Below are 27909 nucleotides of genomic sequence, written 5' to 3'. Positions count from 1 at the left end.
AACATGGCCGACTCAAAGATAGGAAATGATAACGCTCTACACGTAGAAACTGCCACGCCCCGTCATGTCGATCCCAAGGACGACTGTCTCTCAAAGGCCATCAAACATGCAGACCGCGCTGCCAATCTCGTGAACAGCGGTGAGCGCCCTCTCCTCACAGAAGCAGACTCGAAGCGAATATGCCGCAAGACCGACAGAAACATCCTTGTGGTCCTGATGTGGGTGTACTTTCTCCAGATCCTCGATAAATCGGCGCTGGGATATGGCGCCACGTTCGGCTTGCAGGAGGATAACAACCTCACGGGCGACCAGTATTCACTGGTTAGTTCGGTCTCTTCGATTGCACAACTGGCCTGGCAGCCCTTTTCATCTTATCTAATTGTGCGTGTTCCGCACCGCATTTTGATGCCCATTCTTTGCCTGGGATGGGGCATTGCGCAGGCGTGCATGGCGGCATGCCACAGTTTCAGTGGGTTGATGGCCACCCGCTTCTTTCTGGGCCTTTTTGAAGCAGGCTGTCTCCCGCTGTTTAGTTTGATTACTTCACAGTGGTATAGGAGAGCCGAGCAGCCCATGCGAGTGGCCGCGTGGTATGGCACAAATGGATTGGGCACCATTGTCGCTGCTGGTGCGAGTGTTGGGCTTGCGCATATTCAATCCGATATCCTGCGACCCTGGCAAATGTATGTTTTCAGCTTTTGTCTGGAAACCCCTCTGGCAGTAAATGTGCTAATTCTCGTCATATAGTATCTTTCTTTTCGTGGGACTTCTGACGATCGTCTCCGTGCCATTCATATTCCTGCTTCTAGAAAACGACATTCCTTCTGCACGCTTCCTGACCGAGGAGGAAAAGCCCATGGCGGTCGAGCGTCTACGTGCCAATCAAACCGGTACTGGATCACGCGAGTTCAAATGGGAGCACGTGCTAGAAGCCGTAATTGAGCCAAAGACATGGCTTTTTGTAGCCATGAGCCTCCTGCTCAACGTTGGTGCTAGCGTTACAAACACATTCGGTCCTTTGATTCTCTCTGGATTCGGATTTGACTCTTATACCACGAGTCTATTGAACATGCCGCTTGGTGTCATGCAAATCCTGGTGATCTTGCTGTCTTCCTATTTGGCGCAAAAAGCGCGTGTGAAGGGGGCCATCTGTGCGGGATTCATGCTGCCCGTTGTCGCAGGTCTGGCCATGCTCTACACCATTCCTCACCAGGGAAACGAAGCCCCTCTTTTGGTGGGTTATTATTTCCTTGCTTTCCTCTATGGAGGAAACCCGCTCATCATATCCTGGATCGTGGGAAACACCGCGGGTACGACCAAGAAGTCTTTCGTGGCTAGTGCATACAATGCCGCCAGCAGTGCTGGAAACATTATTGGTCCCCTCCTTTTCAACTCCAAGGACGCCCCAACATATCATCCCGGTCTTCGAGACTGCCTTGCCATCTTTGTTACTTTGGTAGCCGTCTTATTCATGCAGTGGGGAAATCTCGTGTTCCTAAACAAAATGCAAGAGAAGAAACGGGTCCAGAACGGGAAGCCGGCAAAGATGGTTGATCATTCCATGCAGCAACAATATCATGATTTCGAGGAGGATGTGGTTGAGGCAGAGGCTGGCCCGATGCAGGTACCGGAGGAGATTGGCGAAAATGCGTTTTTGGACTTGACCGATCGCAAGAATGATGAGTTTGTATATATCTATTGAGTGATGATAGAATCAATAGAACATAGTACGAATAAGAGAATTTTGTTCAAACAGAACTTAGTTACAAGTATTAGGGCAAGCACTGCATAGTGCGGGCCGGCACATGCAAATCAGTCAAGATCATCCCTCGCAACGCCACAAAGTCAGTCCTCGTAAACAACTGTTATTCTCTTCTTCTTTTCAAACAACTTCTCCTCTCGTGCCCTCATATTAGAACGCATTTCCTCTTAACAGACAACCTGCCAAAAAAAAAAAAAAATAACACGGCGATTGGGCGATGGCTGCCAGCAACGGCCATGACGTCACTCTCCCAGCACCTCGCGACAACCACAACAACACGGATAAAACACACCAGGACAATACCATCTCATTATCCATGAGAGATAGAGACAGCCAATCTGCGCGGACTATACAAGTAATCCTCAATATATTTCCCACTGAACATCTACAGTGACCAAAACATTGACATTGGCGAAACAATACAGAGATACTACCGCGGTTATCGCACACGACGAGAACTCAAAGGCTGGTCTCTATCCTCATCTACACGCTGGTTGGAGGCTGTCAAGGAAGCACAATGGCACAAGTCAATGGCAAACCAGTACTGCGCCGAACCCAATGGCGATGTTGATGTCGATGTCGACAGCGGCAACGGGAACAAGGACGACATCATCCAGCATGGCGGCGCCGAAAACAAGCAGCAGCAGCAAGTCAACGAAGAGGATAATGAGGTTGACTCAGTACGTCGCGAAAGCCAGACTGGCCACCTCTCGCCAGAGGTTCGCAGGAAGTGGAAATTGGCTAGGCAGGTTGCACTCCGGGCTGGAGGAGACGATAACATACATGACAAGATTCTTGAAGAAGAACGAGTTCAGAGGACATCTTCCATGGTGTCGGCTTCAGGTGGCCATAGCATTCATACTTTTCAACAATCTACATCGAGACAAAAGCGTGGTCAACCCTCGATCCCAACGACGACTGCCGCCGACGTGGAGAAGACCTCTAAGATGATGGATCTACAATACTTTCTGGAAATGGTAGACACAAAACACCGCTACGGAAGTAATTTGCGCGCATATCATAGCGTGTGGAAGAACAGTCCGTCCAAACAGAACTTCTTCTATTGGCTGGATTATGGCGAGGGCAAAGATGTCGAACTTGAGCGTGTTCCCCGAGAAAGGCTGGAGCGAGAACAAGTACGGTATCTTAGCAGGGAAGAAAGACAGGATTATCTCGTCGTTGTGGATGCAAATGGGCGTTTCAGATGGGCTAAAGACGGCCAGAGAGTGTGGACAGATAGCGACCACTTTAGAGACAGCATTCGAGGCGTGGTGCCTGTAGATAACAACACACCTTCGTTTCGACAATATTCAGAAGAGGGCGATGAGCTGATCGGTTCAAGTTCGAGCACGTCAAGTGATGACAGCGACGATGAGGCCTCTGATGACGAAGTACAGCGTTATGTGAATCCAGATTTTGAGAATGCAAAGGGGATCAAGAAGATTGAATATGTCAGTCCTGCCGTGATCTTCAACCAGTTGATGCAGAAATCGCTGAAGAAGAAAGATAAATGGATTTTTGTACGATCCTACCTCCTACCATTTCTTTTGGGCATACGAAAGCATAGCTAACCTTGTGTTTAGGTCGCTGGTAAGCATGTGGTAGCACAGAAACATGTAAATAAGCATGCTAATATAGCAAACCTACAGATACGTCTTTTCGAATATACATCGGCATCAAGGAATCCGGTGCTTTCCAGCACTCATCCTTCCTGCGCGGTGCACGCATCTCCGCTGCAGGTCTGATAAAGATCAAAAACGGACAGCTGCGCAGTTTGTCTCCTCTTAGCGGACACTATCGTCCACCAGCAGCCAATTTTCGTGCATTTGTTCATACCCTCCAGAATAATGGCGTGGACATGTCGCATGTCTCCATCAGTCGATCATATGCCATCCTCGTCGGCATTGAAGGGTATATGAAATTCAAGCAAAAGAAGAAAGTCGTCAAAGAGAAAATCGAAGAAGAGAAAAAATCAAAATATTTGAATCATTCACCATCTAGCAATGAGAAGACAGACGGCAATGGGGTGAGAGATGGGGACGATATCCCAGAGATCTCGAGAAGTCGACCAACACAGAAGAAAGTCGGCACGACCACGACTGTCAACCGAGTCTCGACAAGGGAGAGCACCGAGAAGCAACCGGATAACGGTAGTGGTAAAAAGAGAACCGGTCTTTTATCTGCAATTACAAGGAAATTGTCGAAGAGAGGTTCAACACAGGAAAGCAAACCAGTTGAGATACGTGGACGAGGCATACCGGGGACGGCGCCTGAGGAAGGCGTTCCTGCTCCGGAAGGGCACCGGTAGATTTGATTTACGAATGGAATGGTTTGATGCTTTCTTTTTACGTCTGCAATGGGTTTCCGGGTTGTTATACCAGTTATGTTGTAGTTGTCTTGTTTAAGCCTGCATACGCGACGGTATTGGCTTTATTACAATGAAGCATACCTAGAAGGTATTTAATATATTTGTATTGCATTCATAGCGTAGAAATGGGAAATATATTCGGAGAAAGAAAAGTATGTACAGTGGTAGTCCAAAACGCTAGAATGATAAAAGGTATCAGTTATGAAAGAAAACAACAAATTTTCTCTTTCGCGTAATCCATTGCTCAGTCACTGATTGTTCGAAGAAAAAGCATTCAAAATCAATTGACGTGCGAAAACAGAAAATCTTTCAACACCGGCGCTCCAGAAAATTCAGGATTAAGCAAGACGCAATTCAAAAAATATTGTAGTCCAACGCGTCTCGATTCTAGAAACTTTGGACGGAACTTGAAGAGCACACTCTTCGGAGGTAAGGGTGGCAATGCGTTGGTGGAGTGTGGGAACGCCCTAGCGAGGAGTTGACGGAGTTCGTCGAATTCGGAGTATCGCATTCGAATAATCATTGGGCCGCCCTGCAGTTATTTATCACATGTTAATCTCCCGTTTTTCTCTCCTATCGTTGATATGTTGATGGAGGCACATAGTTTACGCACATCAAGAGTCTGCACTAGACACATCCAAACCACATATGCACCGATGCCAGTCTTTCCGGACACGACGGCATAATCGTCTATAGTGACTTCTTTTGCCCACAGCCCCTTGGTTGAGGAGGCATTGGGATCCTCGCTATGATCCTCGAGTGTTATAGCAGGCTTTGAGCTTGCGACAGAAGCAAACGACGCTCGTGAAACGGCCCGTTGATGGCGCCAGTAGGGCGGCACGACGCCGGATATTGGTCGGTCCTTGCGTGCATCGTTGGCACTGGGGGAATCGCTGGCACTTTCTGCGATGGACGGTGACAACGATGCGTTATCGTTTGACTTGTCGGCTTCTTCCGAGGGCCCAGCTGGACCCCTCTCGTCACCGGTTGTATGCTCCATCCATCAGAAACCAGCGCGCGGCACTCGGGAGCAGAGACAGAAGCAACGATATTTGCGTCGATTCCTTGCCCCGAGTGGAACCAATGAACAGAGGTAATGGTAATGGTAATGGTAATGGTGCAGGCCGTTATTGGGGGTGGGACGCTGCGTCCAGAGCTGTCGCGGAGAAACGTCGTTCGTTACCTTTGGAGGAAGTGTGGAGGTTCGCCGCGGAACTGGCAGCCTCAGGCACTCCGCCCAGCCTGGTCTGTGCATGACAGCAACCGGAGAGCCGAGAATGGGATTGCGTCCGGCCAATCATAGCGGGCTCGGTGGAGCTTGCGGCTCTGGCTGCCTGAGGATGCAACATTTATTCAATTTGGCACAAACATTGTTTGGGGCTTGCTTGCGGGTATAAATACTATTTATCGTAGAATAGGCTCCTGAAACCAGAGGGCAGCGGCTTACTAAGAGTAGACGCATTAAATGCTGAAAGAGTGCTAGCAGCTACTGCAAGCCTGCAGTCGCCATGTCTCGAGTTGCATGCTTTGGACAACCTCCCTGCCCCTATCTATCCATCCCTTGTTGTGTGAGTAAATGGCCTTTTGTTCTTTGCCCTTGTGGATTAACCTCGAGTGTCGTCCCTCACCTCACATCAGACAGACACTAGACACTGTTCCCTAGGCAATGCACAATAAACACTCTGCCTACTCCGCAGACTATGGAGAATCATTGAGAGCGCCGCATGTCCGAGCTCTATAGGTTATTTCCCAAAACGGACGGCGGCGGCAATGCGTGTGCCCGCCGCGCTTTCCTGATTGGGAATGCCACCCCCTTTCACTTGTGTATGTCTCGCGCCAAGGTTGCTGCTCACAAAACGCCGCCTCTGCTTTCATCGTCTCGTCTTCCCTCTGTGTCCCTCGAACGTCCTTTGCTCCCTGCCTTGTTTCTGCAGACAACCTGACCGTTTAGTCGATGTCAGCAAACAGTGAGTGACTTTTGCTGCTTGCATTCCTCTTAGCAACCAGGAATGCTGTGTTTTCTGGTCTGATCTGCGTTGACATGCTTCCCCTCGACACCATCTTTTCTGCTTTTATGTCCTTCCTTCCCCCTTCATTGCAAAGAGAGTAATCTGACATGCACATCATCATTTGCCAGATACTCACTCTCCGTCAATCAACGTGTAACAATAGGATTCAGCAGCATGTTTGTCCCGGGACTTGTCGTCCTCGGTTGGGCTGTCAGTTGGGCCGCCAGCCAATCCATTGATCCCAGTACAATCCCATTGCCTACTCGTGGTAAGAGCGAACAATCCTCGAAGCGATCGAAGAACAAATGGGCTAATCTGTAGCAAAAATAGACCAATGGTGTAACCAGCAAAAAACCTCTTGCCCTCTGATCTGCCTGCAACTCCCCAACGGCACTTCTGCTACAGAAAGCAACAGTTGTGACCCAGTAAGACGGTTCTTCCATAGCAGTAACCAGCCGATTTTCTTTTCTAACAATAAGCCCTATAGGCAACCCTGGACTACTCGTGTGTTTGCAGTGACGGCCAATCCCCCAACTCGACCGAGTATTCCCAGACAATCCCATACTACATCTGCACCGCCTACAACTCCCAGTGCCAGACCAACTGCAACGGTAACTCAAACTGCCAGGCTGCCTGTGTTCAGGACCATCCATGCGGTGCCCAGGAACCCAAGCTGTACAATATCACATCAACTGCGGGTGCCACTGCCACGAAGACAGGCACAGCCACAAGCTCCGGTGGTGGTAATGTTGTCTACACAGGCTTTGGCACTGGCTCTGCTACAACTGAGACCAGTTCATCGGAAGGATCTGCTGCCATCGTTCGGCCATTGCTGAGTGAGTTTGGCCAAATATACGGTTTGTTCATGGTTATAGCTGGATTCGTTGGCGGATTCGCCGTCCTGCTATAACTTGATTTTTTTTTCTTTGTCCAAAAAAAACAAAAAAAAAGTTCATTAAGCAGGTGTGGTTGTTTTTTTACTTTGCATGCATGCATAAACTTGAATTCTTTTCCTCTCACAGCGCCAATCTTTCACAGGCGTGGTGGTGGCTGACAGCCGCCAGGCCATTCTTGTTATGACATGATGGCTGACGTGCTTGATCAAACCGTTTTAATATGTGCGTTATTTTTTTCTCTTTTAACACTTCAGCCAATAATTGTCGGCGCATTGGACAGTGGTAGCATCATTTGCATAGTCTTTTACTTTCAGAAACGAGAATATACGGACAAGGCTTCTCATATTCGAGTCTTCTACCTTAAAAAAGTTTCCCCACATATGTGAATATGTATATGATGATAGAGCAGAGTATAAAACTTGCCCCATTTCATACCGTAGCAAGAACCTTAGCGTTTTTGTACCAGGTTAACAGTGGGTTCTCGCCGCTTCGCGTCTCAGTATCGCCTATATAAGCCCATCGTTCCATAAATTCCTGGTGGCTGCTGACAAAAGTCAATTTCCCGGTGATGGCGCGGTAGAGGTCTTCGATGACGTTGAAATCGGTCGGGAAGAAGATATCAAAGTAGCCTTGGTGGACCTATGAGATTCCGAGTTAGTATGCTAGCTAGATATTGAGAGAGAGAGAAAGAGATGTTGCGTCTGTGTGCGCGACGTACGAATGGAGTTGAGACTGGCACCGTGCGACGTCTATAGCGAGTTTGCACTACTGGTGCGTTCAGTCCCGGCACGGCGTCTGGGAGACTGCTAAAATCACTTGTCAAAAGGCGATGGGCAGGGAAGTAGTCGCGCAGTATATCGAAGAACTGCATAAGTCGGGTTGGTATGTACTCTGGAAGAGTAAAGTCGCGTCTTCCAATCGGCAAGGTGCTGCGTATGTTTCGAGAGAGTTTCGACGGTAAAGGTGTCGGGAATGGTCGACGAGCCGCTGCCTGGCGGGCCCTCAGAAATCGGGCTGCGAGAGGATCAAGGTTGATGTTGTAGTATTCGCAAAACTCGCCATCGGTGTCAATCAACACGCCGCCCTGTTGCGGCATTTCGGTCTCGTAGTCGTAGCGAATAGCGTCGTGGGAGAAGTTGTCGAATACTTCCAACGCTAGGAAGAAGCAGGGGGAGTGGATGTATTCATTCCACTCAAAGATAGACTTGTTGATAATCTCAACATGCCCTGTGTGGCCCCTTTTGTCGACAGAAGCGAACAGGTTTTGCTTTTGTAATTTCGCGAGTGACGACGAGATCTCAATGATTTTGAACTTAGTGCGTTGATAGACTTCTGGGTCTGAATCGCGAATAAAATCCAGAATATTCAACATCAAAGTTCCGTTTCCAGCTCCCATCTCGTAGATTATCAGATCATGGTACGGATAGAGTGTCAATCGATAATTCGTCACAAGATAACGAGCAATGGCTTCTCCGTAGTACGGTCGGAACAGCTCTGTTGGCGTATGCCATAATTGGCGAGCAATGTCTGGGTTTATTTCGTCCAACTTATCTTCAAATTCGGTGTAGCGCTCTCCTAACAAGCGGTGGAAGTGAGGTCCGTCTTCGATATGACTGAAATCAAACGGTTCTCCGGGGTGAAAGATGGTAGCATGTTTCGAAAAGTATCCATAATGAGGATTGTATAAGCTGTCTATAGGCATGGATAAAAATGAGCGCACGATAATATCTTCAATATTCAATCCAACAGAAATATTCACCTTCGATAAACTCTCTCGTCAACATTTTCACCTGTCTAGGCCGCTCCCGCCGATTCCGCAATTCTTTCGCTGTAATCAGAGGAAACGTTCGCAATTGCTGGTCAATGTCTCTGGGATAATCGTCTCGTTTCGTCCACATGCTCCCATCGTTGGTGGCACTCTTCCTTGCGCCAGTTTGTCGTCTGCTGAGAAATGAGCGAGACTGTTGGTATTGTAATGACGCTGACCCGTGTCTCGTGCCATGGAGTCGCCGAAGAGACGACGTGGAGCGCGTAGACTGACATGTCCGATGGTTAAATAGCTGTCGAAACAGCTGGTTCAATAGGGGTGAGTCCATTGAGGAGAGCGTTGGGATTATGTATGGTGAAAGGTTTCCCATCCGGGTGTTCTTTTCGCCCAGAAGAATTTAAAGAGAGCTGCTGCGGTTGGTCCGAGCTTTCTCACCTGCCGATGTTCTCTCATCACTTGGTTGAGCTACGCACTTGCGAAATTCGTGAAGATAATCATTGCGAATCACCTGAAATTTGATCACAACTGATTTCCAATCTTGTTATATACGGTTATAAAGTTCTAAATAACTCAATGGGCGATTTTCATCGCGCATACCTCGGCTCAGCATTTGTTGCCGGCGTCTTGGTGACTGTAGCCTTGACAGAAATATATTACAGAAGCAAGCCACAATCTGCAGCTCCCACTACTGCAACCGAGGATGTCACTGCTGCGAACTCACAAGACGATAAAAAGTTATTGGGCTCTGTGCGACACGGGCCCCCAGCGATAGTAGAGGGCGTGGAAGGATGCATTGGAAACACGCCACTTTTCCGCATCAAGTCACTGTCAGATGAGACTGGTTGCGAGATACTTGCCAAGGCCGAAGTGAGTAGAAATATGTTGCGGCCAAATTATACTGCACTGGATTCTAACGCAGATGATTAGTTTTTAAATGGAGCAGGCGGCAGTCCGAAAGATAGAGTGGCGTTGAGCATGATTCAAACAGTAAGTGCCGTTTACGGCATTGAAAACATCTACTGATAGAAATTCCTAGGCCGAAAAGGAAGGTTCTTTGCGACCTCATTCTGGAGATGTCATCTATGAAGGCACATCTGGCTCTACAGGAATATCTCTTGCTACACTCGCCCGTGCTCGCGGTTATTTAGCCCATATGTGAGTTAATGCGACCCTATCTGATAATGCATTTTCTCATGTCAACACCTCTTTAGTTGCATGCCTTCCGACCAAGCAATGGAAAAATCGGATATGCTTCTCAAGCTCGGAGCAGTCGTAGACCGTGTTCCACCGGCGCCCATCGTTGAGCAAGGGAACTTTGTGAATAGGGCCCGAAACCTTGCTCAAGCTCGGACTGCATCCAACAATTCACCTGCGGACAAGTCCTCGGCTGCGAGTGCTAGTCAATTGACGAGCACAGATCCTACTTCAGAGGCCGGAGTTGTGACAGGCAGAGGCTTCTTCACGGACCAGTTCGAGAACGTTGCAAACTATGCAGCGCACTTTAATGGAACAGGACCAGAGATATATGCGCAATGTGGTGGTAAACTTGATGCATTTGTTGCCGGCGCTGGAACGGGAGGTACTATATCTGGTGTTGCGCTTTTCTTGAAGCCTAGACTCCCAGATATAAAAGTCGTCCTCGCAGATCCACAGGGGAGTGGCTTATTCAACCGGGTCCGCTACGGTGTTATGTTTGACATCAAGGAACGTGAAGGTACAAGACGACGGCCACAGGTTGATACAATCGTGGAAGGCATTGGAATCAATCGCCAGACGGCCAACTTCGAAGCCGGACGGGAATTCATTGACGATGCAATCAGGGTCACAGATGCACAAGCTATAGCTATGGCACGTTGGTTGGTGGAAAAGGACGGGATTTTCGTGGGAAGCAGCAGTGCAGTTAACTGTAAGTCTTGCTTCAATAAGATATGCATTCGTTTTACTATGGTCTAACAGCAGACAAGGCTTTGCGGCGGTAAAGACTGCCCTGGAACTCGGCCCAGGACACCGTGTGGTCACAATCTTAACTGACTCAGGCACGAGGCATCTTTCAAAGTTCTGGGCCATGGCTGGAGACGTAGGTGGCACAGTTGATACGAAGCTGGAGGATGTCCTCAATGTTAAATCCGACATTTAATTATCCAGTAAAATGCATCAAGTATGACAAAACTTGAAGACGGGTACAATTCTATGATGAATTCTATATTGATTTTTCCCACTGTTGCTCAAGTGATGACCGTGTCAATAATATTTGCGTGGAGATGCGGATCCTTTCCTTGGCGACACTCGAGGCGAATTGATGAACACTTCGGCTTTTCGAGCATTCGCATCAATAGCCGATATCTCTGACCAGTCGTTATCTGATCCCTCTTCCAGCAGATCGTCTAGGTCGTCATTGGTCATGATGTCGCCTGTCTTTAAGGCGGTATCATTCTCGTCCGAATATGGGATGCGGGACCGCTTTCGTTCAGTAAATCCCATTCTTGTTGTCTCTACCCCATCATCCTGCCATTTTTTAACCTGCCCCGAGTGGTTCTGAGCCCAAAGTCGTATCACCTGATCCTCTATCTCTCTTCTTTGTTGATGAGGAAATCGAGCCTGAAAATCTCGCCACCAGGTGCCCGATTTATCTGCCAATTCGCCAAGCTTGTTCAAGTCTCTTGGTGACCAGCTGCTACTTGTTAACGTCCCATCTAACAGATATGGACGATGGTTCACCCAATTCAGCAGATCATTCAACGTCCTCCCCGGAAGGTGCTCTACAATTTCTTCCCAGGATATATCCATATCTTCGAATTTCATTTGAATAATCAATTTGACCTCATCTGGAGTGAGGATGACTTCTTCTGGTTCTATGAATGTAGGCGATTCCAAAATTATCGCATAGCTTTTTTGCGTTGGTGTGTCATCCGCTGTCGTTGGACTCGAGGAATTCACTTCAGGTGTCTCGGGTATAGGTGTAGTTGCTTTTATTAGTTCATCGTAGTGTCTCTCTTCTGATTTAGCAGGTTTGCAATCACATGTCGGAATGACGTCGATTGCATTGTTCGACACTGAATTTACTGCTCGGGGCGTCAGGGGAACACTGCTACGAGCACGAATTTTGACGGAGCGATTGCTTGAAGGTGGTGCCTCTTCCTGAAGAGGATCATCTGAGTCACTGTCATCACTCTTTCGTTGGGCAAAACTCCAGTCAAGCTTGATCCGAGATCTGCGTTTTCGTTTCGACTGGCTGGCTAGGGGTTTGCTATTATTCAAAGGTGTCTGTCTTTTTGAGGTAGATCCTCGAGGCCGTCCGGGAGTGCGAATAGCCCAGACAGATGCTGCCGTCGGAGGAGAGCTGACTTGCTCTTTACGGGGACTCGCACTTGTTTCCTTGGGGGACTCCTTTTTCGGAGGCGTCCAAAATTCCGCATCTATCTCAGGAGGCTGCCATCGAGGGTCAATCGCTCGGCTTGGCTTGGGAGACTTTTTATTGGCGGGGATCGAAGAAGGCAAATTGTTACGGGGCAAAGAATCTAATTCTTTGTCGTCAGGCGTGTCGAGATTTTGCCGTTCGTCGCCTAAGAACTGCGATACTGCCCTCTTTGGCATTCTGAGCCCCGGCAAGTCTCCCGTGTCATCCTCATGCTCCATGTGCAACACATGTCCCTTGTTCACGACAATCTCGCCTGTCCGTAGGTCGATCTCATCGCCTATATCGCTGAAGTCTCTGCCATATTTTTCAAAGATGCCCTCGAAAAGCGATTTGAGTCTTTGGTCATTTCGTGCTCGAGCGGTCTCAAGGTCGAAATCGCCTGTTCGGTCCGCCGATTCTCCTAGAGAAAGACGCTGTCGCTTACTAGGACGCTCCATATCCGGACACTATGCGATAAGCTGAATTGGAGCAGTGCCAAAGAAAAAAGCATGCCTGCATTAGCCAGATTAATCCGATTGATGCCTTACAGCGATGGAAAGCTCAAGACACGAGGCGCGTGGTTGGCGCACGGCGCACGCGGCACGCGCAGTTAACAGCGCTAGTCCAGAACAGTCCTGATCTAAGCGCTTAGCGCGGACCCACAGGGGATAACGGAGATGACGTGGGTTTGGACTTTGGACTCTGGAATTTGAAAATCACCACCACCACTTCACAAAGTTTCAGCTATCACGATGACCAATACACCTATTAGTTAATACATGAATCTAGAAAGCTTCCCATTATGTATTGCCAGAAGTGTCGCACGCCTCTCAAGCTTGACGGCTCTCTCGAAGCTCTCAATCCTGCCGCCTTCGATTTGCTTGTTGGTATGCTGTTCCGAACGAAAACGCTTCGACTTTCAAAGCTCTAATTTTATGTCTACCTAGGCTCTACCGGAAAATCCCTCCCCGAGCACCCGGGCCATACTCCATCGCATCGACAACCCTATCCTGCCGAACACCGCGAACTGTATGAGCGTGCTTCCAGACATTCTAATGCTCCCATATACCGGCGATCAATCCCCCCGCCGCGCGATGGAGGCGCGCATTCAACACCTCCCAAGTTGGTCCATGCTGAAAGTAGTGGTGGAATGTCGTTTGTGATGCTTACCGAGTCTCAACTTGTCCCGCCTCAATTGTCCACTGGAGTGGGTGGTGACCTTTTTACATCTTCCTCGAATGGAAGTCCGGCATCAAAGACGGCCGGGCAAGAGCCAAAGAACCAATCATTATCAGACGAAGCTGAGAAAGCTGCTCGATTATTTGACATACTCTCTGCGCGCTCCGATATTGACCATCCTGTTTGTACCGAGTGCACGGATTTGCTCATAGAAGGACTACAGAAACGGTTAGCAAGTACTACAAAAGAGAGAGATGCTTATATCTCTTTCCTTAAAACAATCAATGCATCAATACCCACCGAAGCTGAAGTTGAAGCAGCTGAAAGTGCCCTAAAATCTACCTTGGAGGATGAAGAAGTTTCCTACCAGGAGCTGCTGGCTTTGGAAAGGGAAAAGGCCGATCTTGACCGGGAAATTGCTGATCTGGAAGAAGAATCACGACAATTAGATTTAGAAGAAGATAAATTTTGGAGAGAGCGAAACACATTTGCGCTATCTCTAGCTGAATTCCAAGATGAGCGCGACGCTTTGAACATGCGCTACGATCACGACTCAAGGCAACTCGAGAGGCTTCAAAGAACAAATGTCTACAATGACGCATTTTGCATTGGCCATGACGGCTTTTTTGGAACTATTAATGGTCTACGCCTAGGGCGTCTAGCAAACCCATCCGTCGATTGGGCGGAAATAAATGCAGCCTGGGGCCAAACGTGTCTGCTGTTGGCCACAATATCTGAAAAGCTAGGTTTTAGTTTTCGCGGTTACCGCCTGAAACCTATGGGCTCCAGTTCCAAGATTGAGAAGTTTGAAATTTCGGCACAAAGTTCAGCTCAGCCGTCTAGTCAATCAACTGCAAGTGCCGATACCACGTCCGCTTTACCTAAGTCGACCGTTTTGGACCTTTTTTCGTCTGGAGACATGCCTCTGAACTTGCCATGGGTTCATCGACGTTTCGATGCCGGAATGGTAGCATTCCTCGAGTGCCTCCGCCAGCTTGGCGAGTATGTCGAAAATACTCCTGTGCCGATGTCTACTCGGCGAGGGCAACCGGGTATCAACACAACCGGACTGAAGCTACCTTACGAAATCAGACGAGACAAAATAGGCGACGCTAGTATCAAACTGGGTTTCAACCAAAACGACGAAACTTGGACACGTGCTTGTAAGTACACACTTACGTGCTGCAAGTTCCTTTTAGCCCACGCCAGCAACGTAGCAAGTATAGCCGCTAGCAACTCATCTGCGCTAGCAGCAGCGGCCGGCTCATCTCCACATCAGAAGGACGCAAGAGGTCAATATCCTAAACAATAGCCCAATCTGAAGTGGTGATTATGCGAGGATGTCATTCTAGCAAGCTATCTGCCATTGTTTCACATGATTTTCTGGACGAAGTTTGAATTTGGCCACGATTACTGAGATGCAAGAGTCTCTGATTGCCTCTTTTAGCGGATGAGTAAGTATGGGTTCATGAGCCGCAAATCGTTGTGTAGAATACTTGGAATGAGGTATCCGGCACAGGATTAGCATTCCAAATACCTTGAATCATTCTCCCCTCGGGATAAGTCAACTTCTATGCAATCACGCTGTTTCACTTGACATAGGCCGTCACCGCGAAGACCCCCTCTGGGGAATCAACCGAAAGATGTGGGAACATTGTGTACATGCGGCGCCATATTCATAACCTGGCAGAGTCTAATGCCTGTGTTGCAATCGACAATGATGTGGATGATAATACTGTCTCGGAAATTAGTTGACCAGCATTTCTCCGTGCACTCTCCGTTGTTGGTGTCTTGATGTTAGCTCGTCTAAGCAATGAATAATCGGAGGACACCTGTGGTGGCCTTCCCTGTCCACATAGTGCTGAATTTCCGTTCTTTGTCTGTCATGAATAAAAGGTCCGCCAAAATAAAACGTTGTAAGCGTGAGTAGAAAAACATTCAGAAAACGTGGAGTAATACCAAGCGAGAAAATACTCGCCCAGTCGCAGTACTTCTGAAGACATGGATGGATAATGTGTAAGAATGAAGAATGTCGGAGACAGCTTGTACGAGTACTCCATAAGAAATCAAACTTTCTTATTTTTACGAAAACAGAAAGTAAAAATGAAGGACTCGCCTTGAAGTGATGCCGATAAGTTCAATTCTAGCTGGGTTCCCAGCACATTCGGTCTCACAAAATAGTACCGGAACACTCCCACGCGAGAGAGAGAAGTAGCAAATGCAAACAAGGTCAGCGCCTATACAGCTAACCAGGTAGTTAGAAGAACCTTTAGATGCGAAAGGCTTGGCCCAAATTGGAATATGAGCTAAACAACAGCCCAACAGAGCCAGCTAATTTGCCCCAGTCTGTTTGGCGAGTCCTAGCTCCTCACTCTCGACACGTGTTTGCAAGGCTTAAAGGACTGCTTCAAGCTATCTATTTTCTTGGGATATATCTCGCAGTTTCATATTTACGAATACTAATATACTCAAATTCCTGCAATCTTTCCTACCGGTCCTCCGCTTTACACAGTGACGTAATAAGACGAAGTCTAAAGAAAATAACAAAGCGACGGGCCGAGCCGGAATACTTATTTTTACTTTATGCTTACGTTGACGGCGCATTACTCCGTACATTGCAGTCCAATTCTATCTACAGTAATAGTAGTACAAGGCCTTGAATATCAGCTATACAAAAACCGGAAATACTATTTATGGTCGCCAAATTAATACCCATGCTTTCAACAATCCCGCCCGCAGTGCCCCCCTGATTGGATATTCTGCAAGATTGGTCATCGGGGGGACTCCACTCTTGAACAAGGATGGGCGTTGGGGGCCAACTTTACGGAGATTTTCTTGCATCCGTGCACTGCACGTAAGTGGGAAGTGGAGTGTACGAAGCACTTCAAACCGAGCTTGAGCACACGTGCGAAAGCATTGGATGCTTTACCCTTCAGATTTTGTGCACAGAGGCCTAGATGGGTGAAGTAGTGCATATTACGTGAAGAAGGATGTGGATCCTAGATATAAAACTCTTTTAATAGAAACTATAGACCTAACAAAACTCATGACAAAGGATTGTTATAAATTGGAGAGTGGTAAATAATCACTAAGCTAGAAAGCAAATTGAGCGACAATCCTGTAACTTTGGGAAATATACAAAGAACAAAGTATTTCCCGTTTGAACTGGTGAACTAGGGTAGTTCGATCGATTGACTGAAATCTAAATCCGTCTATTCATAGTGGTGTTGACGAGAAGTTTTTAACCCCTATTTAAAAGAGCACTCGGCTTCTCATTGTGGAGTTGTAGCTGCAGAAGTGAGCTTCAGATTTTCACGTTGACGGTCTTGCCAGATTGTAAAAACCTCTCTTAAGGGCTTCGAGACGGGCAGACATGTGATCATCCTTTTGCATCAACTCCAATTCGATCCCGATATTGTAAAGCATGCTTAACTCGTCTAAGGTATTGTGAATGCGATTCACTAACCGCGCTGCATGCCTGTTTTTATGACCGTTTGATAACAGAGGAGTGGAGTTTGTCGCACTAGACAAGACTTTTCGCGGTGTTGGATGCGTATCGTTTAGTTTGGCTAGGCCATGAAGTTGTCCAGAGTCTTCCATAAGAAGTAAATTCTTATCGGGCATATCAAGAGGCGAAGGCCCCTCACCTGATATATAATTGCTAGGAGAAGAGATCATTGTGTTCTCCCGATTTTGATGCCCATATTTTAGGAAAGAACTGTTCGATGTATGGTGCGAAGAACTGGAACTCGTAGAGTTCCACATCAATGATGGCGTCCGGTCTCGACCTGCTACACCTAACTGGTGCTGCTGACTTGGCAGCTGCGATAAATCGAGTTTTGAAAGCATGCTTTCAGCGTTGGTGGACGCTCTGGCCCTTGACGAAATGCTCATAATTTCAAGTTGTCGATCAGACGCTGATGAATAGGTTCTTATCTTGCGGCCTATCTGGCATTTTATGAATCAGTTATGAAAATCTGGGAGCTGAGGCAATGGCGACACTTTGGAATGCCCAGTTTTGGCACTTACGATATCTTCGTTGAGCCGCCATATTCTGCACCCGCCTCCGCTTAGCCTTGTCTTCTATTTGTGACCAGTCTTCATCTGAGGGGAGTACATCATAGTGGGCTTCCGGCGTTGAGTCACGGTGGTTAATGAATGAGTTCTCTGTCATTCCTGTTATTTTGAAGTCGTTCTTGGTCATTGGCTCGATTATGTACTCTTCTTAGGTATGAGGTAACTAGTTAGTCATTTGATGTGCGCTTTAGATGGTCGATAGCTGCAATCAACCATCATTCTATTTCGGATATTTCAATGGAAATTGGCCTGAATATTGACATGGTGACAATAAGTTAATCTTCTTATAATGTTACATCGACAATGCATGATGGAATCGAAAACATGGGCCACGCATAATTTCTTGAGTGAGACGTGTATCGAAATAATGGGTCTGTGAGTAGGTAAGAGGGCAATGGGGTCAGAAAGAGGTCCGAAGGGCAGAATGAAGATCATTGTGCGAGGACAACATAGGGCTAAAAGCTGGCTTTCCATCACTAATCCCATAATCACTAATCCCATAATATACTTAGGCACTCTAGACCATGTGTGATGACCTATTTTTTGCTAGCGCATAAGGCTCTGATATATCGACAGGCCGTCTTGTGGCAGCCTTCCCTACTTTTATACTCTGTGCTCGTATTCATTATATCAGCCTGTGAGCCAAAACCAATTACTTGCATAAATTACTAATAGCCATTAACTGTTGTAGATTGCATTTTAGTAGCCTGAATCGGGACTACGACGTTCTAGTCACAGTAACTTCCAAAATAGTGCGTGGTTACTTAGCTAGTTTATCAAATGGGTTTTATTCATTTAAGTATACAAGTGCAGGATACAGCCATACAGCAGCCTGGTGTTTCTGAAATTCTTGAAGTGTTAACGAAGTTAACCGCGTAACTTATTGTATTGCTCCCAGATTATCTAATTACCTACACGTCGACAGTCCGGCTGCAATCCAAGAACTCTAGGAATAAATCACTGCCAGGGTCAACTACCTATTATTTCAGGGCTGTCAACATTGTTTGACTTCAGAATCAGGAACTTTTTGCAACCAAAACTCGTACGCTATGTGCTGCCTCCATCTTTCTAGTCGCTTATATAAAGCTCTTTTTAGAAACTTGATATGCCTCAGATTCTAAAATTAAGTAGCGATTGTAGTAATCGTAGATTACATTTCATTTTTTGTTGTTTAATGTCTCACAAGGAGACGCTGAGGCTGTATGCCCGATGACTGGTTGATTTCATTGAAACAGAGTTAGAAATATACTTAGGTAGGTATGGATGAATCGTGGGTGGTCGGTTTCCGGATTAGCACGTGCGGCCCGCCGCTTTATGCCTTACCACCGCCGCTTCCGCTCCTCACCTGTGCCTCTCTCCACGTCGGCCTCACTCGCTGCCGTGTTGTCGAAAACGCAGAAATAGTCAACTTTACGCGATGGAGGGTACGGGATGGGCGAGCTGGCCGTTTCATCCTATAAAGCGAGGCCCATGTCCCCTTTCTGGTGGGTTCCTATGGTTTCCAACTCTAGGTATTTCTGCTTGCCTTCTCACGCGAGTCCTTGAGTGCGTGGTCTAGAATTGAACTTATTCTATAAGAAACACCTATCTGCGAAGCTGCTGAGAGCCCTGTTTGTTAAGACGGCTGCAGAACTGTGTTGTGATGGCATGAAAATTGACTGAAGAAGAGAAGTAGAAGTGTTGAGAGGTGAAGGGCCTTAACGACGACAAGAGGCTGCTGAGCTGTGCACCAGCCTATCGAAAGCTGGTGGATGCAACAACCAAGCGATACCACGATATGTGGGAGGAATGGCTGAGGTATGGCTTAGTAACTTGGCTGCTATTCTCTCAAGTGACTGCTCACATCGTAGCACTAGATACTGTTAAACCCATCCCGGGACTGAGGTGGATGATCTCAACGACCACCAGATGGCGAAGCATTATATTGAATGGGTCGCGCGAGCAATGCGACTGGCGTCCCTGACGGAGGAGTACGTGGTCGCTAGTTCTGTGGAGCTGGCGTGGAAGTGTACGTCGGCTCAGTACGTCCGCGAGCGGAATAGGAAGCTGCGGCCTGGGATGATTAAATTGATCAAACATGTAGGAGAACTGGAGAATATCGTCACTCTTGCGTGGTGCTGATAGATGGGTGCCTCTAGTATATTTGGGGAGTCCTGGCCGAGAAGGTGCCTCTTAATATGAATTGCCGCGAGAGAAAATACCTGATGGTGCAGTATTTCAAGGACTTACTGTCGCAGCTATGGGGGAATAATTGGTATGAGTTTGAGTATTTGATCTATTGGCTGTACCTTTCTGCGTTGCTGAAGCTACTCATGTTCTTCTTAGGACGTATTGGGGAGTACGTGGAGTCGAACGCGCGGGGGCATTCTGGGAGGGGCATGATGTGTGAGGTGAGTGACTGTTGCTGAGCAGGGTAAAGGGCAAGTCTGGTTATGGCTAGGGTTGGTTAACTCGACTTCGTCTAGGACATATTATTCCTTGTATCGCAGAACTAGAAGGGGCTCGTAGGCTCGCCAATCCAGACAGGGACTCGATAAAGTGAGAATACAGCGGGGACTTTGTTTCAATACTGGCGGGCTTTATCAGTCGTATTCTGAAAATTATCCCACAAGACATCACCTACTCTAGTAATCTCAGTTGTCGCGAGGTCCTCAAGTAAAATTTTTGGACTCCATACACGACGCCAACGAGAAACGACAGAGGTATTATCATGTACCAGACTGCAACCGAAGTGAGGATGACACCCCAAAGAGTGTTGATAAGCTCTGTGACGACAGTTAGCCCTTTCCCACAGTCATTGACATCGGGAGCCATACGAAAGGAAACAGATATCAGTGCGTTCGGCAATGTCATGTCAAGAAGCCGCATGTCTTGACTGAAGCTGTTCGCAGACATTAGCTCCATTAGAGCTCGTCATTTTGAATGATAGGAGGAATAGTCACGAACTGGTTAATGATTATTCCGATGTCGGTTTGTGTCAAATACGAGATCGGAGCACTATCATTTTCATCAGCAAGTCCACACCGTGATGGGCATCACTGTTTCCTTACCTCATTGACGCTTGCAGGACTAACCCATGAAGACGTAGTGAAGATCGCGGGACAATAGAAATCATAAAGTGACTAAACCTGTCAGCTAGAGTATGAAGCTAGAATTTGATCGACTACTCACAAGCAGGCGGTGATAAGCGCTAGAGCATTGCACAGCGCCAGAAGTCCATATATTGATAACCAGTAGTCCAACCGCGAAGTTGCATCTTCTGATTGAGACCACTTACTAAGCCATATGGCTGTTGTTCTTGGTCAGCTGGAGTTCACAAAACGCGAGAAGCAGTCTTACTTTGTAGGCCGGCAAATGTGCCACAGCAGAGGACATAAGCCCCATAAAATGCCAGTCTCAAATAGCCCATAGATGCGCCATAAAACCGATAGACGCTCCAATCACCTTCCTGGCGTCGAGTGTCTCTATTGACGGGTGTGATTTCCAAAGCTGTCTGCGGCATTACGCTTGCTGGTGCTGGCGGTGGACTCTCATCGTTTGTGTTGCTTAACCTGGCATGCAGGTATCTCCCACTTGAACGCAGTTGCTCAAACGTTCCTTGCTCACAGATGCAACCACTTGAAACAAAAACTATGATGTGATCTGCGAGTGATAGGCGGTTGACTACTCCCATTAGCCAGTTATAGAGCACGAGCCACGATGTACTGACCCGAGTGCGTTGCCAAAATAATAGAAGTTCCTAATGTGCGCAACAGGCCGTCCCGACTGAGTAAACGCGCGCAGACCTTTTCCTCCGTCAACGCGTCAAGTCCACTTAGAACATCGTCGAAGATCGCGAGTTGTTTTCTGGCATAGCTGGCCCGGGCCATTGACTGCACGCGCGTTAGCAGATATTCTCTCTGACACAGGTCATGGGTAAACTACCACTCGCTGTCTCTGTCCTCCGCTGAGCTTCATACCCTTGCTTCCGACGGTAGTCCTATCACCATCAGGCAGTTGCTGAAGTCTGTATCCAATGCACATGCATAGATAACTGAGTTGTACCAAACTTCGTCAAACTCCAGATGACCGATTATATTCTCTCGAATGGTCCCGTTCCTGATCCAGGGAATTTGGTCACAGAAGGCGAATTCGCGAGTCGACAGTTGCACAGATCCCTTGAAGCTGGTGGTTTCACCAAGAAGCCCTTTGAGAAATGTGGACTTGCCACAGCCCACAGGACCGACCACCATAGTCAACGACGGCTCAGGAAGGCGCAGATTGACTCCTTGAATGGCGGTCTGGCGATCTTCATGCCAGCCGAAAGAGCCGTCTCGAATGCTTAAGATATGTTTGTCAACACAAACCCCTACGTCTGATTCACGCGCTGGTCCTGGAAGTGGCTGTAGTTCCAGCAAATCAACGTCAACATAGGAACTCTCAAGATGCTTATCACCTTGGATGCGGTCAGACGGGGTAATCACTTGTCGTAAATCGTGTCGGGGTTCCTTTTGCAAGTATTCCTGGATTCGCTGGAAACAACCTAGCGACGAATACAATTGTGGAATAGCATATATCATATTGGCGATAGGGGACGTGATCAAGCTGAAAATCGACAGTGATAAAAACGCCTTGGTCACGTTGAGGCTGCTTTGTCCGGAAAGCGCAAAGGCAGCAAACGTGATGACCGGAATGATGATATTCGGGAGATTCGCTATGGCAATCAGTATAGTATCACTGACACTTCTTGGTGACTCGGTGGTTTGATGGATTACTTACTCAAGCAAGTGTTCGTTACAGAGAGTTTTCTGTAGCTCTTTGAAAGATCTAGTTCGGCTATCCGCATTGCTTGGACAGCACGAGAGAGCATCTTTGAGAACCCTAGCATTTTGACAGCTTTGATCGAACCGAAAAGCTCTGTGGTCAAATTGACTCGTTTTTGAGTGGCTTCCATCCATAATTTTTGGCGTCTCGCGACGTATCGTCCGACACAAAAGGACGATATGCTTGCCACTGTGAAAGGTTTCGACGTTAGATCGCTTGCAACCCTTATTTATGAATTCGAGACTACTCACCGACGGAGATAAGCACTGGGTAGACACAGACTATACCGAGTTGCTTCTCCAGCAACCATACGGCTATTAAAGCTTGTATCAGACTTGCCCATAACTCATTCACAAAGCTCCATATTTCAGCAATTCGTTCCACGTCCGTGCTCATCAGCGTCAAGGCTGCAGATTCTGGGGTGTTGCCAGTTGTTGACTCCAACATTGTCCTGAAGATGATACCAACGAATCCGCCACGCATCTTTGCCACCAGTCGGAATGTCAAATGCTGATACCAGCCAGTAAATATCTAAATTGAGGATCAGCTTTGAAGTTCGTGATAAACCTACCAGGGTTTCCATACCGCGATGCCGAGATACACCAAGCCGTACGCAGCTATGAGGCCGTATCCAGTATCGTTTGACGATGCCACTGCAGTACTGTTGATGAAATTAAGAGCGTCTTGGATCAAATAAGGCTGTGACAGCTTCAAAGCAACTACACAGATTCGTGGTATTACTGTACCGAGAAAGGGCCACTTGAAACTTAGGACCACGGCCGTTGCAAAGGCATTCTTGCCTCGCTGATTACCTGTCGCAGCTTTCATTAGCATCGGTGATTTCAAGCTTAAAGTGAGTAGCGTAGAGAGCCGTACTTGCTTGCCATCCTAGCTGGAGGTTTTCGGTCACTTCTATGGAGGATAGGTTTTCAGTGATTGGGAAGAGATTCTCAGCAGAGAGGACGCTGACATATCCTTTGAGCAGCAGTGGATTCAGCCAGCAGAATAAGGCGCGATTGAATAGTCCGCTCGTAGACTCTGTTTAGATATCTTTATACGCTGATAAAAGAATGTGTCTCTTTTCGATGGATTCAATGACCAGTATAGCAAGCTTCAGACCTACAATTGCAGTGAGAATAGCCGCTGTAGAGTCCTGTTGCCGCATCAGCCAATGAGTTCTTGTGCGTACGATGTCGAATATCAACGTGATCAGTAAGTATAAGGAGACCAGGAAAGAAGGCCTAACTGATCTTTTGTGCTCGAAGTGAGAAAGCAAGGCAATCGCCAAAGCGGAAGCCAAACCCAAGGCTGCAGAGGCGATGGAAATCGAAGGGGCGATGGTACTCTTAGAAAGGCACCACAGACAGAGAAGTGCTAGTTGTAGGCCTGCGTATGCAGCAATAGGAACGTGCCTGGGTTTAGCACATGTAGATGCCAAAGATGCAGTAGAGATGCACTTTACCAGCTTGAGGGTATGGAGTATAGCAGCAGGTCGAAGCTTTACGTTCTGGCTGTACAATTGCACCAACCTGATCGGTGCAATTATCAGTATTAGGGCTGCTGGAGCAATCGACATCATGCTCTCCTCGAATAGGACTGCATCGCATCGACTCCCATTAGCTAGCCCAAGTATGATCGACATCAAGAATGCCAGGAGGTTTGCTTGCCTGTAAAGTCAAATCCGCCGCGACATTTTGGAGACCAGACTTGAGGTCCGAAGGAGTCATCATGGCAGAAGTCCTCGGGTATTTTCATGTTGAATTGGCGAAAACCTCTGAAAGCGTGTACCGTCGAAAGACTTTTCAACCTTCGCGGGGAAGGGGGAAAACAAGCGTGCACAGCTTGATTACGACAGAGTGGTTCAAGTTTTGAACCTCACACTGTACTTAGGTTCCAGTCAGTAATCGGTGATCGTGGGAAGAAGAAAACGAGATGTTGAATAAGACTGAAGCGATTACAAGGCGCCTATAGCAATACCGCAATTGGTCACTGCCCGGGAATAAACAGGGGTCTTAATTCCGGGGCCATTCATGCCTCTACAGTATGTGAAAGCATATTGCAGCATGTATCTTAGCTAGTAGGCTAGGTGCATATTGAACTACAAGTCTATACACGTATTATTGATTCGCTCAGTATAATAATTTAGGGACAGCGGCAAAAACCATTATTCGAACCAACATGAGCGGCAGTCTAACCTAATTGGTCATTAGTTTGAGTCACTTTGACCCTAGATCACTATGATTGTATTTCACGGCCCAACATGGTCTGTACTACGGTTGACCCCGGTGATTTCGGCAAGGCCTGTGGACTAGAAATCAATTCTTAGTAAAAATTGTGCTAGGAATTATGCTGGGAATTGTGCTAGGAATTGTGCTAGGAATTAATGCTGTGGGCATGAAAGGGTTCGCGGGGATGCCAAGAGATAGAACTATGTCCATAGGGTCATACAGCGACATGCTAGGAATCTAGGCCTTAGACACACGCTGAAGTAAGGCGTGAGATAATATTCCTAGCAAAATTTATACTGGAATCGTTGTGCCCTAGATTATGTAATCTATATACTAATAAAATCAATATGTGTAGGGAAAAAAAAGAAAAAAGGGAAAAGGAAACTTGAAAACTGGTTTTGGCGGGCATGTTAATTTAGTCCGCCGTAAATACGAGTGTAGCCACTGACTGGGTAGTGAGTTTACTTGTCGGTCTTTGTATTTTTCAAAAATTCCTGGGTCTTAGACTTTTCTCACCAAGGCTTGATTCTTCATTAACAGAATTACTCAATTATGTCTGAAATGTCTCCAGATATCTTCAAAAAGCAGCAGAAGTCTAATGAGGAGGAACTGAGCCTAATGTTATCATCCGAGGAATTGAGAATATCGCATGGAAATGACGATCTCTCTTAATCTAAGCACATTCTCGTTTCGCCATGGAAACTATCAACCGCCTTCTTTGCAGTGGTAATCATCCTTTTGTTGTTCGAGACACAGTCCAGCAAGAGAGCACAAGGCTGGTCCTATGAGACGGGCTTCGCAACTGATTTGAGTATGTCAACTTCGATTGACCTAAAGCCTTGAAACTGACCACTTGCAGGACCAGCAAGAGAAGAAATTGAAATAGTTCCTATTCAATTTACAGGTGGATTGAAGTTCAACGCCAGCGGAGACTTAATCAGAGAAGTCCAAGAGGGTCAGTTGGACTGGGCGGGTACGCCGACGTATGAGATAGATGCGGCCTGGCAAAGCATCGAAGACGGTATTTACACTAATGGGTCCTGACTTTGGAGTATGAAGAATGACAATAATGGCAGCAACTGGCGTCTTCCTGGAGGGTGAAGCAGCCGACACGGTGAGAAACAGTACCCGTTTCAAGGACGGATACTGGGTCTCGGGATTGGATGTGTTCCACCAGATTCACTGTCTTGTCGGCTATATTATCTGCTAAATATGATTATAGAATGATACATGCTGAAAGTTTTTCAGAACCGTCTCCGAAAACATATATATGGCGACCGTTATTCGGATCCAGATCCACCCCGAAACCAACAACTTCATATAGGTGGGTTGGGAAGTTCTTATCATTTAGACTTGTTCACTATACATTGTATCTTTGTTTCATATCCAGACTGTACATAAATTGGATATTCAATTTCATTGCAAACACAATTAAGGCTAGAACAGGCTTCGGGGACTATATGTTTGATTTTTGATTAAGATGTTGCAGCAACTTCCCTAACATTGTATTAGCTAGAAATTACCGGATGCATGTCTTTATTTCTGTGTATGTATACCTTGATTCTTGTTACATGTCGCTAAGTTATTAGTCTATTTTTTCGTACTGCAATTCCAGGGGTAAAATCTCGTAATTTGTAAGGTCTGTTACTAAGAGCGGGGTTTTGTTAGATCCTGCAAGGCCCCTTGTAGGGGTCTTTCTTACGATCCTTGGGTGTCTCTGTGCTATCTTTCTGAGCTCGGCCGAAATGAAATGGATTTAAAATAAGCAATCTTCGCCAATAATATGTGCACAGAGAGCGAATGGCGAATATCTCGGATGATGTGATGGAGTCTTGTGCTTAAGATTGGTGTGGGTGCACCATTCATGAAGCTGCTAGTTGTAGTAGAAAATGTACGGCCATGAATGCTTGGTGTGCTCACGTTGCATTTTGCTTTGACATAAACCAGGGAACTGTTCTATTCTAGGAGAAGGATGTTTGACTGTCATGCCAACCCACAATTCCAGGCATACGCAATACTCCATGACTCATTTGAAGTATTCCAAGGACTTGCACCATAACATGTGAAAGCCCTACTTCCACCTGGGTATTCATTACTACTTGTTGGGGGTGATAAATTCGTTTATAGTTTTACAAATATGAAACTTGGAGTCTTGGCTAATCAGTCATAAGATTCATTTTCTCTGTCAACAATATGGTCAACTTTCTCTCGGAGTATACGTCGTCCGACGGAAAATACTCTCAACTAACCTAAGATGAAGATTCTACTTCTTTACCAGAAACTTTCACCAAGGAAGAGTGCGCATTCGACCCATAATACGCATAGGATCTGTCGTGGACCACGTTGGTACCGGAAAGCTATGTGGGCCATAGTGCTTCTCTCGTTTACGGTCGTTATCATCGTATTATCATTCTACCTGGGAACAGTCTATGAACCGGCGAGTGATGACTTCGTGCCACAGAGCAAGAGATTCTTCATTATACTGATACAAGCGTCATCTGATACCATAATCCGTAGTGGGAAGGAAAACTGTGGGGTTCGAAGAGACGTCAATATTCAGCGAGCCCCCTTCCGCCCAATCTGACCTCGCTTGCGACTCGTTATTACCTCATATAATCCATTCACATTCAGAATATGAGAGTGACATGTATCTGACTGGCAATAAAGCTGGCCGCGGATTTATCTCAGTGGAAAACCCGGAACCGTACGGCCTCCGCCCGGGGATCGAAACGGACTCTGGAGTAGATCGCTACTCAGTGAGCTTGTTCCACCAACTACATTGCTTGGTATGCCAATATATTACAGTGCACTATATCTTTGTGTGTCGAATATCTGATCAATTCATAGGGAATGATACGGAAAACTTTCTTTGAATTGCTATCCAGTAAGCCTCAACAATGCCAAACGGATTCCGGACTGGAAGCCCCGCCGAATTCAACATACGTTCATCATGAGATGAGCCATGTTAATCACTGTTATGACTATCTCCGGCAATCCATCATGTGCTCCGGCGATATGACTTTAGAATGGGCGATCGAGGAAAGTGATGGAAGTAGACGACAGGTCGATGGCTGGGGCATTCCACATCGTCAGTGCAAAGATTGGGCCATGATTTGGGATTACATGGTTGAGCACCATGCAGCAAACAACAACACGAATATCGCTTGATCCGAGTCCTAAGTGTTCTGATTGTGAGATTTGAAATTTTTACTTGAATACGGGTTTTGTAACCAGAGTTGTAATTGTGACACTTTTTTACGGATATAATTCTAACATTTCTAGAGAGTAGATTAGGTTAGGATCAGGACCATATGCAGGACTTACGGTTGAAACATCCTAGCTTCCCTTCTATATAGAATATTAAGTTTAATTTAAAACTACCCTGTTGCGAACCAAATTCCTATGCTCGACACCGCGAAAAT

General features: G+C 46.9%; 8 protein-coding genes across 8 annotated transcripts; 4 read left to right on the top strand and 4 right to left on the bottom strand.

Annotated features, from left to right (window-relative positions):
- Positions 1-3: 3 nt before the first annotated feature.
- Positions 4-4070, top strand: UA08_07716 (hypothetical protein; the record flags this gene model as incomplete). Its single annotated transcript, XM_020263025.1, has 6 exons — positions 4-683; positions 748-1687; positions 1777-1844; positions 2154-3282; positions 3346-3352; positions 3412-4070. The coding sequence occupies 6 exons, from the start codon at positions 4-6 to the stop codon at positions 4068-4070; spliced, it is 3483 nt and encodes a 1160-aa protein (XP_020117117.1).
- Positions 4071-6313: 2243 nt separating this feature from the next.
- Positions 6314-7049, top strand: UA08_07715 (hypothetical protein; the record flags this gene model as incomplete). Its single annotated transcript, XM_020263014.1, has 3 exons — positions 6314-6407; positions 6470-6564; positions 6627-7049. 3 exons carry the CDS (start codon positions 6314-6316, stop codon positions 7047-7049), a joined length of 612 nt encoding a protein of 203 aa, XP_020117116.1.
- Positions 7050-7464: 415 nt separating this feature from the next.
- On the bottom strand, positions 7465-8737 carry UA08_07714 (hypothetical protein; the record flags this gene model as incomplete). The annotated part of the gene is made up of 2 exons (XM_020263003.1): positions 7465-7674; positions 7754-8737. The coding sequence occupies 2 exons, from the start codon at positions 8735-8737 to the stop codon at positions 7465-7467; spliced, it is 1194 nt and encodes a 397-aa protein (XP_020117115.1).
- Positions 8738-9376: 639 nt separating this feature from the next.
- Positions 9377-10940, top strand: UA08_07713 (Cysteine synthase 2; the record flags this gene model as incomplete). The annotated part of the gene is made up of 5 exons (XM_020262992.1): positions 9377-9670; positions 9731-9790; positions 9840-9958; positions 10015-10709; positions 10768-10940. The coding sequence occupies 5 exons, from the start codon at positions 9377-9379 to the stop codon at positions 10938-10940; spliced, it is 1341 nt and encodes a 446-aa protein (XP_020117114.1).
- Positions 10941-11044: 104 nt separating this feature from the next.
- UA08_07712 (hypothetical protein) lies at positions 11045-12658 on the bottom strand (the record flags this gene model as incomplete). Its single annotated transcript, XM_020262981.1, has 1 exon — positions 11045-12658. One exon carries the CDS (start codon positions 12656-12658, stop codon positions 11045-11047), a length of 1614 nt encoding a protein of 537 aa, XP_020117121.1.
- A 344-nt stretch (positions 12659-13002) lies between these two features.
- Positions 13003-14691, top strand: UA08_07711 (hypothetical protein; the record flags this gene model as incomplete). Its single annotated transcript, XM_020262970.1, has 3 exons — positions 13003-13087; positions 13148-14542; positions 14579-14691. 3 exons carry the CDS (start codon positions 13003-13005, stop codon positions 14689-14691), a joined length of 1593 nt encoding a protein of 530 aa, XP_020117120.1.
- A 5668-nt stretch (positions 14692-20359) lies between these two features.
- On the bottom strand, positions 20360-22742 carry UA08_07710 (hypothetical protein; the record flags this gene model as incomplete). Its single annotated transcript, XM_020262921.1, has 8 exons — positions 20360-20453; positions 20507-20578; positions 20628-20745; positions 20796-21119; positions 21166-21328; positions 21416-22149; positions 22215-22448; positions 22511-22742. The coding sequence occupies 8 exons, from the start codon at positions 22740-22742 to the stop codon at positions 20360-20362; spliced, it is 1971 nt and encodes a 656-aa protein (XP_020117119.1).
- Positions 22743-22844: 102 nt separating this feature from the next.
- UA08_07709 (hypothetical protein) lies at positions 22845-23071 on the bottom strand (the record flags this gene model as incomplete). Its single annotated transcript, XM_020262810.1, has 1 exon — positions 22845-23071. A coding segment is annotated over one exon (227 nt), but the record flags the coding sequence as incomplete, so codon positions are not given.
- Positions 23072-27909: the final 4838 nt, after the last annotated feature.

The sequence above is a fragment of the Talaromyces atroroseus genome, assembly GCF_001907595.1.
Source record: "Talaromyces atroroseus strain IBT 11181 chromosome Unknown scaffold_12, whole genome shotgun sequence".
NCBI classification, from domain to species: domain Eukaryota; kingdom Fungi; phylum Ascomycota; class Eurotiomycetes; order Eurotiales; family Trichocomaceae; genus Talaromyces; species Talaromyces atroroseus.
The sequence above is the reverse complement of the archived record's forward strand: the minus strand, read 5'-3'. Positions and strand labels throughout refer to the sequence as shown.